The 14,717-nt window shown below is 38.8% G+C and overlaps 1 protein-coding gene across 1 annotated transcript in view; it reads left to right on the top strand.

Moving 5' to 3' along the window:
* The first annotated feature begins 10,545 nt into the window (after nucleotides 1–10,545).
* Nucleotides 10,546–14,717, top strand: part of AGMO (alkylglycerol monooxygenase) — a 188,425-nt gene continuing 184,253 nt past the window's right edge. The window contains exon 1 of the mRNA XM_027639386.1: nucleotides 10,546–10,680. Coding sequence (XP_027495187.1) covers nucleotides 10,546–10,680 — 135 coding nt within the window. The remainder of the gene's footprint in view (nucleotides 10,681–14,717) is intronic.

Here is a 14,717-nt window from a genome sequence, read left to right as displayed (position 1 = left end):
AGTAACTATGAATTGGCAGATATGTCTCACATATCAGCTGAATAATGGCAAATTCGACAGACTAGCATCAATAAAATCATGCCTGGGCATGGTATCTCTAAAATGCAAAGAAAGGATGACAATTTATAGAAAAAAAATTGTCAGCTCAGTTCCCACACTGATCTTCTCCAATTCAAGTACAAGTGTGTCTGAACCTGGTCTGGCATAAAACATGAAACTGCATTCTACAAGTGATGCTGTGATGCTCAAGGCAATAAAGAGATCTTATTTTTAAGGACATTAAAGATTTTTCTTGTGTGTGTTTGTGAGATACAAAATCCAGGGAAGACTTACTGATTAATCTGAGATGAAGTCAAACCAGTCCTCTGAATTAATTTAATTGATTTGAACTCTTTATAGATTCTATCTACGATATCTACAATATATCTATGTTCACAGAGAACTCAATCTGAGAACCTTTTTGAAAATGTAATTCTTGTTCTCTGGAACACTTTTATTTGAAATTAATTTTCACCCCAAATCAAGTTACAAAGTGAACCTGATCATAACAAAATCATCAACAAATAAGACATTTACAAGGCAAAACTGGAGCTTGTAGAGAACATAAATATATATATAAAATGTTAGAATGCTACTTGCACATTTAATTTTGTTTTAAATAGGAAGCTGGTAAAATTTTGGTCTCTCTCCACACTATAGCAGAGGCTAAGGCATCCTGCATAGGTGTGATTCAGAAAAACAAAATTAGATTAAGTACTTATGTGACCAACGGAGAGAATTTCAGTTGCCCAAAATAGCCAAGAAAAATATTGTTGAGATCATTGCCCTTCTCATTTGAAAAAATAAAATGAAAACTCTCAGCTTCCGAAATGCCAGTTGGCACAAGGTCAAAGACATTATTAATATGATACCATCAGTACAACAAGATGCCTATGAAGGAAGTTGAATGTGCCTCACTGGAAGCAGCGTGACTGGATGTGATGGATATCAACATTTTACACGCTATTTGCCTGGTAGTTTACACACTATATACCTGATAGTTCGCAATTACACACTAAATGTCTCACTGCAAATCCCAGTGCCAGCTACAGTATTATAATGTAAGAGCAAATACAGATCTGTATGTAACCATTACATCTAGGGTCTAGCAGAGAAAAAAAATGAAAGAAACCCACAGAAAAAAAGGGATTTATTTCTTTATGAAGCGTTTATATAGACAGTTTTCTTTGCTTACTACATTAGAGTTAAAAAAGCTGAAAAATTATAAAAGCAAAAAAGTATTGGGGACTAAATCAGAGATATAGACCTACATGTTTCAAATTCCTTTAGCTTTGTGACAACACCTGGACTCCAAAGACACACCCATATTCAGCGGAACTTTCAAAGTGAGTCTGATGTGAATATTAACTTTCTTCTCTGAATTCTGAAGAGTTGATACAGGTAAGCCTCTGTTAATTCTTGGTTTCCCCACTTCCCATCCTATTGCTTCTGCTCGCTGCATTCCAAATTCAAATATATACCTGTCCGTGGTCCAAAGGAAAGGACTAACAATGTTACAAAAATGGTTTAAATATGTCAACAGTAGTTTTACTGACTGAGAGTCATGGTCTAAAATCTTCACCAATTTACAAGTAACTATAAAGAATTATGAGATCAATGTACATTCTTTTTAATTGAAAAATGCAGGACAATGTATTTTAAAAACTGATTGATTCAGTTTGAATATTTAGGTTGTGAAAGATTTCATAGTCTTTTAACAATGAACATACATTCCCCAGGTAGCTCATCAGTCTCTTAAAAGCTAGAGAGATGGTTCATGTCAAAATTATGGAGCTGATTCATTGCAAACCTACTCTAAGCAGACAGAACTGACCTTGAGAGTTGCATCTGGACTCCTGCAAATCTTTTTCTAATTTTCCACTATTTTGTCTTCCAGTATCTTGAAAAATTGCCACGAAAGAACCACAAACCCTTAAGCATTCCCCAAAACACTACACACACAAATCTTACTATTCTGATTGGGCTTTGGCTCAGACATTAAAACAGTAAGTGTTTCAGAACAGGTAAACAGCACAGCAAAGAAAACCTTACAGACATCTTGATCACAGCTGCTGTATAAGTTACTCTGTAACACTGGAAGGATTCCCCACAACTTCATATCAGGGAATACATTCCATACTTATGACATACAAATTTGAAGCCTATTTCATTCCCCGAACATAAAAAGAGATTAGAAACATTCATGAATATGTGGGGAACTAGAAAGAAGGAGGAAAAAGTAGGCACTTCCTAAGTGAATTTTGTAGTGGATAGTATTTTTGCCCTCAAAGTAACATGCATGTATAAATGAAATTTCATATTGTTTTTCGCTTACATTCATATAAAAAAGAGGACAGAAAAAGCAAAAAAGAAAGTTTTCCTTTGGTAAAATATGATATATATATATTACTTGTAATTTGATTGATCATACTAATTTCAATCATTTGTTTTATCAAATAACTTTTAGAGTTATTCTTGTTTTTCATACTGAATTAAAAAGTGTGAAGCATGAAATGAACTGCAGGCTTGCAAAATGAAATGCACTCAAACATTGAAAACATTTATCTTCAAGTTTAACAGACATGTCCAGTGCTTATGGATTACAGTAGTCTTTAGTTACCTCATCATATGCTACCTGGTGCTGGGACCTCTAAATAGATTACTGTTCTAGATTTTATATATGATTTTATACATGAATTTTCACTTGCTTGCTTTCCTGTAAGTTTTTTTTGTCTTATCTTTTTTTTCCCTCTAACAGTTATTTGCATATTTTGTTGTATTTATTAATTAGTTTTTGTCCTGGTTTTAATTTTTCTTCAGTTCAAATTTCAGCATTAGTTGTTTCTGTTATCTTCCAGGGCCTTCTGGAGCTACAGCTTCATCCAGTTACCTTCTGAAAGGAATGCTGTTGATTTTAAAAATGGCCTGCAACTTCTGTTTTTATCTAATTGCTGATTAGAAAAGAATGTAGGACTTCAGTCAGTAGGACTTCAGCTAGTAGGTATTTTGGCAACTAAAGAGCCAGCTGAGATGTGAAGAGCATGCTGGAACGTCTCCAGGTAGGATGAGATTGCACAATATTGTAAGGTTTGGTTCTGAACATGTTACGGATAAATTACTTGGAGTGTATCAAAAGAACTGGAACAATGAAGGATCCACTTACGCAGGTTTGGGCTGCAGGGAGCACTTAGTACTTCTCTCTGGGGTGGTTTCAAGGTGGGAGGTGTGCTTTGGCAGAGGTACTTAGGCACTGGGTTAAGGGAGTAGCGAGAGGATTTGTGTGACTGTAAGAGGAAGTGTCTAATTTCAAGGATAACAGGCAGGTGATAGGCAGTGTCTTCACAGAGCCCCTGGAGCAGTATAAGCATCAGCTGCAACATAGAACAAGCAAAGGAAAGTGAGAGGCTATTTGTGGATGAGTGGTGGATGGAGACTCCCTGAGTGGAGGAGGCTACCAGCTTGTGATTCTGGGCAGCAGAAGAAAGGCTCTTTCTTTGCCCTCAGACATGGATTTGCAGTATTGATGCACTGGCTTAAAGGCAACGAAGGGGAACAAACTCTGCAAAGGGTGAGCACAGAGGCAGCTGGACCAGAAGTGAGCACTCACTCTGAAGTGGTAGGGGACAGTAGTTGTAGAGTCCCTTTGAGTGGTGGAGAGTTGACAGTGTTCATCTCCTAACATGCTTACTAGCATAGGAGGCTTGTTGCCTGCTAGAGGCCCAGGTAACTTGTTCATTGGAAGAAAAGAAAAAGGGGATTTTCGCCTTTCCAAAAGTGTTTCACCCCTTTTTGTACCTAAGCTTTTTACTCTTTTTATTTTATTCAAACACATTAATTGCACTCAGCAGTTATAACTCACTGTAGTTTATTCAAGGGAGTAATACACAGAAAATAATCTCTCCCTCAAGGACTAGGAATTTGCATGCTAGATAGAAGTAGAAACTATGTGGTTTTCCCAGGAAAGAGAAATTATTCCCTGTTCCTCACAATAAAGAAAAATAGTTGATTTAAGGCCAAATGATTCTTCAAGATCTTAAGTTTAAAATATTACAGTGATTTTTATCAAGTACATCTGCTGCTGGTACTAGAATACATCTTTAAAAATCTGTTCAGTGTTAACTTATGACAACTGTCTTTTTGTTGAATTTCACATATATGGGAATAATCTTTAAAATTCTCTGACTGTTCTTTACTTTAAAAAAAAAAATTAGTGTTTTGATTAGTCTTGCTTGAAACATTGTACTTCACATTCTTCCACTCAGAAATGACTCAAACAATGTCTGCTAGTGCACATGGAGTAAAGTGGTAGCATGTGCTATTATCTTATGTGTGCATCTCATATCATGAGATGTTTCAGAATTCTGGGTATTCATCCATTTGGATATTTGTTGATATTCATCTGTTCCTAATTCAAAAACATCAGAGACTGTTTTGGCAATAACAAATAGTTATAATCACGGGTCAGAGAGCACAAAGACCTATTAAATAGGTTATAGCATGTCTGATCAAATGATCTTGATGTATAAAGCAATCTATACTGAATCTGAGGTTCTAAGCTATATAATGCTGACCTATCATGTAGGCTACAGCACAAAGCAACCTGAATCCTAGTGTTCCTAATAAACTAAACTAAGATTTTCAGAAATAAAAGTGCAAGAAATTGCACAGCAGACCATGCCAAATAAAATTTGGAAAGATACTCACAACAGGTGGACAGGCTGTTTTCTAAAGTTACTTGGTAGGCCTGCCTTGAAGATGGAATTTATTTTTCCAGTAACTCCCATCCCATCCCCTCTCCCATCTAAAAAAAAAACAAAAAACAACAACAACAACAACAACAACAAAAAAAAACCAAAAAAAACCCAAAAAAACCCCAAAACAAACCAAAAAAAAAAAACCACCACATTTTTTCCTCAGTAAGAACAAAAGGTTTAAGTACTTCAAATGCATAAAATGATGGAAAATGTTACAAAAATACTCCAAAATGGTGTCTGCCTTATTCTTCAGCTTGCCTGAGTACCCTGATGACTGCTCCCTGACTCATTAGACAACTGGGTTGTCTGCATCAGAGCTGGGCACAAGCAAGTCAGCTGGTGTAGGGCCGCTCATGGCTTAAAAGTAGTTTCTTGGAGCTGATTCAGGTTGTGCAGAGATAAGAGAACTTCAGAGAGTGCCAATAACTTCCCTAATTAAGGATTCACCTCTTTAGCAGATTGGTAGCTGAACAACCAATAGATGGGGCATATGAGGAACCCAGCCATGGGCAGCTGACAGCCCAGGTGATGAGTCATGCCGACAAAGGATTAGCAATCATTTAGTTAGATTGCATGCTGGTTTATTGACAAATCTTTCCACAGAGCTCAGACATGAGATGGATAAGGTTGAAGTTCTGAAGTTCCCAAGTTTTCCTCAGCAGGGTAGAATCTAGACTACCATGTTGCCCTGATCATCCTTTCTGTTGTGAATCTCTGTCTTGTCTTCAGACCAGAACAACTCAAGCCAGTTTTAGTGCTTTGTTGAGCCATTTTTTCTGTTGATGTTAAAATGGCTCAGTGCAGTGTCTAATGACTACCAAGGTTAGCACAGGGGAAGCACCGAGAGTGCAGAACATGCAGCTAGAAGGGGGAGTGGGCTGAAACCAGTACTTAGGTTCTCTTTGGAACTTCTTTCTGTTACAGTACTGTTCAAGAAGGCTAATAAGTAAACATGTTACAAGACTTTCTGCTTGTGATTTAGTTTTCAAAATCAGTCAGAGCTTCAAGATGTATCTCCCTGTCTGTCTTCCCAGACAGCAGAGCAATCACACTGAAAGGATTTTCCCCCTAACAGTTTTACTACAATAGAAAAACTTAAACTGAAGTAGCTTCTAAAATAGAGAACACTGAGCTTTTTGATGAGCACTAATAAAAATACAGAGCATGAATGCCAATTCCTGTTGCTCACTGTATCCTAATAGGGTGAGCCATTACTTCCAGTATATGTCTCAGCCTGTAATCTCAGCTTTTCTGCAGCAACCTCTGTAAAGCTCCTGTCTCCACGATAACCTCCCTCCTGTGGCTCTGGGCCACTCTTGTCCTCTTTCTGATCAGGTCTCTGCCTCCTCATCTCATGGTACATCTTTCATCTGCTACACCCCTTGAACTATCCCCTCCTGGCTTCCTTGCAGACCAATGGTCCCTTGTGGATCCCATGGAGAGCACCATTCTTCTGTCCTTCCAGAAGATGTCACATGACCCCATCCACATGTGGCAGCTAGAAGATGAAGTACCAGGGAACTTTCCTGTCCAGCCAATACCAACCCATAATATGCAGTATATACAGCACAGGCAAATAAAAGAAAAAGATTCCATCCTGGTAGAGATTGACTTTCCAGAGGGAAAAAAAAAGGAAAACTTTGAAACAAAGGTACTGAAGTGCTGATGTGAAGGAAGCATCAACTGTTTGGATGTAGTTCCCTGCTGACATATGATAGCCTGCTAAAGCCATATTTTTGACAAATGCACAGAACACAGTGACTCCATGAACTGTTCAGTTGCTCTAATAACTTGCTGCTGATGAAATGAAGAAGTCCTCTTTCCACTTCATTCTCCCATCTCTGGTTTGTAGCTGTGTGGTCTTGTACTTTCTCCTGTGGTTTCATGCCAACTCCTGCACTCCGTGGGCACTCTTTTTAGCCACTTAGTTCACTAGAGCAGTGGAGAAATATAAAACTGTTTATTTTCTGGCTTGATTTCTTGCTATGTGAGTTTGTGAAACAAACTCATGGAGCAATCCTATCAGTCTCAGTGCTAGGGCGAAGTAAATGATGGAGGAATTAAAAACAAAGAAGTAGAAAACAGCGCTACACACACATGTTCTAGGAGAAAATCAGCATCCGGCTCAGCTAAGGAGGGGACCAGAGACTAAGGTGCAAATGATTCCCAAGGTCAATACATTAGGTGACAAAAGAAGGAAGGTAAGGAATTTTAGAAATAAAAAAAATTAAAAAAATTTTCTCCATAAGAGAAAGAAGATAGCAGATCTACAGAAGACAGCAGATCTACCACTGTGTTGAAAAAAACCCCAACAAACCAACAATAAAAAACCAACCAGAAAAAATCAACCAAAAAACCTCTAAACAAAAAAAATGAAGAAAAACAAAGTAATGAACAATAACCTTCTATAGGATCAGGAATAACAAACAAACATAAGAGGATAAAATTCTAAGACTACTATGTACATTTATCACCAACAGACTCACTAAAGGGTGTATTATTTTTGCTGGATGTCTTGGCAACCCTTGAATAAATTGATTTTGCTAACAAGTTGAACTGAATTTAATAATTTAGAATGATCATATAGGAATACTCTTCTGTCATTACCAGTTCTGTGCAGAAGAAATGGAAAGTTAGCAGTAAGTGGCCAAGTGCATAGCACGATGTTGATTAATACTCAAAACATCCTTGTCTTCAGGCTTCTGGAGTCAGTAGTATGCTATTATTAAGAACTGTGCATTAATACATATTGCTTATAATATCAACAAATTAAATACGACTATTTTTTTCTTAAATGGTACTGTATGATGTACAGTTTATCACTGACAAAGACAGCATTGCAAATATTTTGTAATACCAGTTTTATAATAATGCTGATGCATTTAGTGCTCCCCTAATGTCATCCACTGCCAAGCATAGGTGCTGTATAGGCAGAATGGTGATACAAAATTATTCTGACAGCTGCTTTTCACAGTGTACTCGTCATACAAACTATTTCTATATTCAAAGATACTACCACATAAACAGAGCATACTAAGCCCAGCTCCATTCTGGATATGATTCAGTTTGCTGTGAATGACTGCCAAGGCAGACTATATGGCCCATCCCAATTTCAACCTGCCCTAATTCCCTTTATGACTTTATTATTTAGTGCTGTTTTAGTGCTTAGAGAGACCCAAACAGGAAGACTCTGGGCGTTCTCTGTTCATGGAGTGGGTGGGATGGAGCTCTTTAGAGAAAACAAAATATGATCCACCTACAGATCATGTTAGGCCAGCTTCCCAATTTCCTCTAAGTAGAACAGAGGCCTTTGTTGCCTTAGTTACTGGAATGATCTACTAGTCAACAGCAGAAGCCCAGTCTCCAGACAGAACATCCTTCTGCATTTTTGATGCCAGTATAGGGATGGGAAATATCAGCTTTTCTATTCTTTTGTTGTGGTGAAGAGGAAAAAAAGTAGATTAACTCTTTGTAGGAAATAAAATAATTTAAAAAAGTAACTCTTGCAAAAAAATTCTGCAAGGTCACTAAATGGAGGTAGCATTGTCTGGGAAAGGATTAGTGCCTCCAACAAAGGAACATTCCTGAGTGCTTTATTTTCTTTTTCTTCCTTAGCAGCAAAAAGAATGAGCACTGAAAACTGCATGCTAAGTTTCAAGGCATAAGTAGACAAAGCAGCTACACTTGTCGAGCCAGACTACTGGAGCCTGTCAAACACTCAGAGATGCTCCAGACAAGATTTAAAATTGTTCTTCTCCTCACCAGAGGTGTAGCTATTGTAGTGCTACCAGCTATTTTTCCTTGGATACAAGCTGGAAAACACAACCCATCTTTTTCCCCTGTGAAATGTGATCAAGTCCAAATTCTTTCCTTTGGTTTTGAAAGCAAGAGCTTCAGTGCAGTGATATTGAGGTGACAACTTACAGTGAAATGAGGGTCCAAAATAATAATTTTTAAGAAAGTAGAAAGTCCTAAAAACTTGACGGATTACCTTATTTCCCAGAATGGTGTGATACGATGTACTGGTTCCATGGTACCTGAAATGCATCTCAGCTTGTGTGGCCATGGGCTCCCTTTCTCTGCTAACTGTTCTTACTCCAGAGTGGTCCCTCATACAGTTCACTGATAACAATTTTTATGGGATTAAGTTTAGGCCATTTTTAACTCTGTGAGCTGATGGTGGAACAAGATGAACACCAGCACCAGAACAGTGAAGGGCTCAGGAGAGCCTGCTGAGAGGGTGTGACTGAGGTTATGGTGAGTTAAAGGAGCTTGAATGTGAGAATAATGTCATAGAAATACTAAAGCTAATCTAAGTGAACAAGAAAATGTTTTCTACCACTGGTTGCAATGAAGATCTAGTCAGAATGCTGTTGATTTGTGTGATTTTGAGTAAATTTTGAATTTTCATTTAGATTGATATTTTAGAAGTTAATAACTAGAGTTCTGGAAGAACCTGAGATTATCATAAATCAGTGAAACTGAGAATATTAGGATGCAATTTTAAAGCATTTAAATTTTATTTTTTTCCCTTATATCATAATACTGGTATAAACTATATATATTGAGAGAGTGTCCAACTTTATTTCGTCATCAGTGCCACTTTACAATACTTGTGCCTTGCTCAGTTTAAAGTAAAATATTTTACTGGTATGTCCAATGACTTTCTGATATCCCTGCTCTACTTCAGCTGAAATTATCTTGCATAGTTCCTTTCCAAAGTTAAGGGTTGATTCAAAGTAAAATGTTTTTCTTAATTTAATTACTGCTAGAATTTAAATTGTTGTAAAATCCATAACAGCAGGATCTACAGTCCATTTCTTTGTCTGACTGTAAGCAGAACTGAACATTTGAAATGAAGGAATTGTTGGGACATTTCATTTTTATTTCTGACTAATCTATCACAAACCTTATTATTTGTACTAACACTAAACATCAAGTGTGACTGATAAACATTTGACATGCTCCTTAGCTTCAGACTGAAAGTGTTGAATGTAAAAACCTGTCCTTATTCCCATTTCTAAAAGTAATTTTCTATAAGGATCTAGCATGCATTTGTTTTCACTGTTTCTTTGTATTTCCCTAGTTTTAATTCCTTTGTAAATGAAATAAGATTGATGGCTTCTAGAGGCTACCTTCAGTGTAGTCATGTTAATTGAACTGCATAAAATTGAGCTGTGATAAGCCCTATTACAAAATAGAATGTTTTAACGTGAAGAATGCTGGGCTGGCCCATACAGCTGAACAAAGGAGCCAAAAAAGGACACCTTGGCCTGTTTCTCAAAATGCTTAACATTTTATTTTTATGCAGAAATCAAAACCTGAGCAGTATTTTTTATTTTTTGCGTAGAAATCTGTGTAAAATCGAGAAAGGATAGCTTGAGCTCTGTTGTTTTTCGAGGTTCTGACATTTTTGAGGGTACAAAGGGAGCTGGGGTGTGCAGTGGGCAAGAAAGGTGTGTGCGGGGTTTTCTCAGCTTCCAGAAGCGGGCCAGGTAGTGATGACACATACAAAAAAGAACCGCCAATGCCAAGCAAACCTCCAAAACAGCACGATGCAGAGAAATAAGAAACGGGAGGCTTTCCCCACAGAAGCCTTTAAGCCCGCAGCTCCACGGGGTGAGGAGGCGAGGCCGCGGGGCCGAGCGCCGCGGTGCTGTGGGTGGGCGGTCGGTCGGTCCGTCCGTCCGTCTGTCGGTCGGTCCGCGCTGTGCGCACCCGCGGAGCGGAGCGGGGGCAGCGCGGCCGGGCCATGGCCGCGGGCAGCGAGGCGGGCAGCCCGCGGGACCCCGCGCCCGGCCAGCAGCTCCGCGCCCTCTTCTACGCGCTGCCGCCCGGCGAGAGCACCTTCCGCTCGCTGGAGGAGGTGCCCGACTACGTGGAGAAGGTAAGAGTCCCCTCCTCTCCCACCCCCGGCAGCACACTCCTCGCCAGCACTCCTCGCCCTCCTCCCCTCCGCCTACCTCCGCCTCTGTAAAAAACCACAGCCGGCCCAAAGAAGCGATGTCCGCGAAAGGGCACCTAAATGAAAATTAAATACCTCGTGTTTCTCTTGCGGCTTTCACTCCTGGGCTTTCTGCCTATAAGCTACCAGAGTAACCGTGCCCCTTATCTTCATGTATTTTAAATGAAGGCTCAGATGCTTTCTCCTGATACCAGGAGCTAAAGTTTTCAGAGAAGCACCCCAAATATTGGAGGGTTGATATTAATGTTATATCCATCAGCACTGGCAAGCTGAACAGTGACAGCAAACTGAACTGCGTAAACCAGAAAACGTGATACTATGTTTGGCTGTTACCGTTCTTAAAGCAATAAAAAAGTCAGGTCTCTTTGAGCGCTTAAGGCAAGTGGTACAAGCTCAGTCAAAGAAAGAAAAATAAAAAGTTTCTATTTAAAATAAAAAATAAAGATTGTTTAAGAGAATTTAGAACAAATATTTGTACTGGAACAGTGGTGTGTCCTAAAGCTCCAATGCAAGAGTACAGAGGTCAGGGGTGAGAACTCCCTTGTCAGCAGGCAGCAGCATATCTCTCCCTCTGCTCCTGCCCTGCCAGTTTATCCACTTCCAAGAAGGTACCTTTGCTCTGTTCTGTCGTGTGTTGTATGTATCTTGACATTCAGCTCCTGCTGAACCCAGATCGATGTCAGCTGTTCACAGAAACCACAGATAAACACTGTTTTGCACTTGACAAAGAAAATTTAGCCCAGCTTCACTGAAGATCTGAACTTTTTACATGGGTCTTTGTAGTTCTGACTAGCTTCTCTACCAGGTGTACCTTGGACTGCTGTGCAACTGCTATCAGGCTGCAATGGGGCTGTCATGGGTTTTGCAGGGTTGGGCAGTGTAACACCATCAGCAGCTTTCTTGGAATTGTAGTATGCAGCAGCCCCTCACTGATGGATGTTATCAGCAAAGGTTGCCCTTTTGGATGGGGTAAGCAGACAGCTGCTGCAAGCTCAGCATGTGTGTGCAGTGTCTGGTCAATGGACTGCTGTCCTCAGAGGTGTTTTGCAACTAATCTATAGCGTCATGGTCAAGGAAGACTCTAGAGCTTGACGGTTTTGCCTTGTCAGCTGATATCTCCCTCCAGCTCTTATCTACTATCTCAGTCCCTTTTGCTGCTCCCACATTTCCAAAAGAGTATCATTCACTTTCTTGTCAGCAGCATTCCTTAATATCCCAGGGCTTTCTTCTCCTGTGTGAAATATTAAGCTCAGACCTTGGCCAAACATGGAATTTCTTATACTGGACACATACCTGTAAGTTTGTGTAAAGATTCTTAATACTTCTTTGAATTATAAAAGTGCCTGCAGACTTATGCAGGCACTTATGTTGTAGAGCACTGCTGTGATAAATTTTTAAAGGAGTATCTCACAAAAAGCTGCACTAAAAATGGGTTTCCCATTAGAGTTATACTTTCGTATAATTCCTATCTTGAGTTAGCTGTACTAGATTTCCCTCCTGGCCAGTGTGTTTGTTTCTAGAACAGATATTTTGAAGCTTGGTCATGTGGTTGTATGAAAGTATTTTAGGGGTATAACTGTTTTCACTCTATGGCTTTGGTTTGAGGTTAGACAGTGCTCATCCTTCCTCTTCTGGCCATGTTTGTGGGCAGAAGGTAACTATCTACAGTCCCTCTCCAGCTGCTTTTCTTGGACTGTTTAAGAAACAATTGAAAGAGCAGCATAAACATTGGAATCATCAGGAATAGATTTAATAGTGAACTGATGAGCCTTTCAGGGAGGGCTTGGAGTGGTAACCCCTTGAGTTGGTAAAGATGGAGGTTGGTACAAGTGGATGTTTGAGATCAACCCTACACAGAAGAAAAAAACAATTCTAGTGTAGACCTGATATTAAATGAAGGCCTCAGCTCAAATAATTCACACTTTTTTAAAATAACAATCATGATGATGCATGTGTGAAACAAACTACTGATTACATTTACATCTCCTAAGTAGTGTGTGGGGTTTTCTTTTTTTTATTATTTATTTTTTTTATTTTTTTAATTTTTTTATTTTCCTGAGACACTGTATAGAAGATGGATTTGCATCTTGGATCTGTGATCTGTCATGTATATTAGACAGATGAGAGTATTTCTAGTACAGTAGATCACATGGCTACAGCTGTGGGGATTTGCACATTCCAAAATTAGACAGGTGGCAGAACCTGCTAGTTCATTCAAATATTCATGGGTTTAGTGATCTACAAAACTGAGCACTTGGGAGGTTTAGGAAGTATATGCACTTTGTCAGAGTGGCTGCTTAGAGCTAGAGTTTAGTCTGTGCTGTTATAACTAGGCAGGAAATGACAGCAGTGGGTGAAGCAGCTCTGACTTTGGGAACACAATGGTTTGGTTAGCTTAACTTATGCAGTGTACTTTCTGTCTGTGGTTATATTACTTCCACTTTCAGAGGCAGGACAGCTCCTGGTCCCTGCATTGTGCTCTGTATGTTGGCAGAGTTGAATGTGAAGGCCCCAAGTCCTGTTTAAAACATGAGCGGATCAGCTGCTACCAGCGACAAGTAGAAAAGCTCTGCAGCAGCACCCAGGGAAAAGTCACCCTTTCAACTAATTTTCAGAATTCTGGGAAAAGGGGTCTGAATCTTGGATTATCATCACAGAATTTATTTTTATGTGAGTTTTTGTCACATAAATGTGACAAAATGTGAATGTAGAATTCAAACCCCTTGATTTTCCCTTATTTCTGAGAAGAGAGAGTATATTGATTTTCCTTCTGCAGGGCAGAACATTCTGACTTACAAATCTATACTGATGCTTGCCCTTTCCTCTTAAGAGCACCCTTTTTTGTATGGGTATAAGATTAGACTCTGCTCTGTTGATTGTTTTTGGTTGCTTTTTATTTTTTTTTTAATTTTCTCATAATCTACAGATAGGTATAAGGAATACTGCTTCTTTGCCAAATATAGTTTTCATGAACCATAAATTCATAATTTTTATAATTTCAACCTCAAAATGAAATTAATTTCAATTTAATAATATTTTTTTTTCTTTTCTATTTACTCTCTTGAGAGCCTAAAGACTAAGTTCACATTTAAACTCATTTTAGGGTTTGCTTCTAAATAATGAGGCACAGAACCTTCATATTTAGTTTTACTTGAAAGTTGAGAATCTTATGTTATAAGAATCTAGGACTTTAAGAAAATAGAAACTGTTTCAAGAAAAGCAATAAAACTATGAATGTATGCTGCGTTTCAACTTAGAATATTATTTTTTTTGCAACAGTATAAAGCAGAAACTGATTTAAAATGGTCCTTTGCATTCTGAACCCTCTTACTAAGTGCTCAGAGTAAGGCTTTCAAGTTATGGATCAGTCATTCAAGTAAGCCACAACCTAATGCAAATCTCCATTGAGTATTTCTGGTGATGGGAGAAGAAAAAAAACCCCAACAACTGGAAACAGAGAGAGAGTAAAACATAGACCAGAAGATACCAAAAGTGTCTGGCTTCTGTCTCTGACCTGTGATGCCAGCAGTGGCTATTTCTTAACTTTGTGCCATTTTGTTTGTAGGGACAACTGTTGAAAACTGTTGCAAAGCTACTCATCTCAACAGGTTCTTAAATGTCTTCACTACCATTTTAATTTGAAGCAAAAAAAAGGTAGTGATTAGGCTGGTGAGAGTATTTTCTCTCTTACTGTCTCCTTTTTTCCTGAATTACTTGCAGTATCCTTCTGTTGTATTACATCTCATCCTTACACAGTAGGCTCTTTGGTACAGGGAATGCCTTTTCATTCTGTTTGTGCTGCATCTAACACAATATGATCCTACTCCATGACAATAGATGTTATGGTCACATAAATAATACATACTAGCCTTGACGTAGTTCATCCCTTTGATCTGCTTTGGGCATGGCTTAATGCAGTGTATGGTAGACAGGTAGTCATTTCTTAGATAGTAAGGGGT

This window comes from Corapipo altera, unplaced genomic scaffold (assembly GCF_003945725.1).
Source record: "Corapipo altera isolate COAL_440 unplaced genomic scaffold, ASM394572v1 44, whole genome shotgun sequence".
Taxonomy (NCBI): Eukaryota; Metazoa; Chordata; class Aves; order Passeriformes; family Pipridae; genus Corapipo; species Corapipo altera.
The sequence above is the reverse complement of the archived record's forward strand: the minus strand, read 5'-3'. Positions and strand labels throughout refer to the sequence as shown.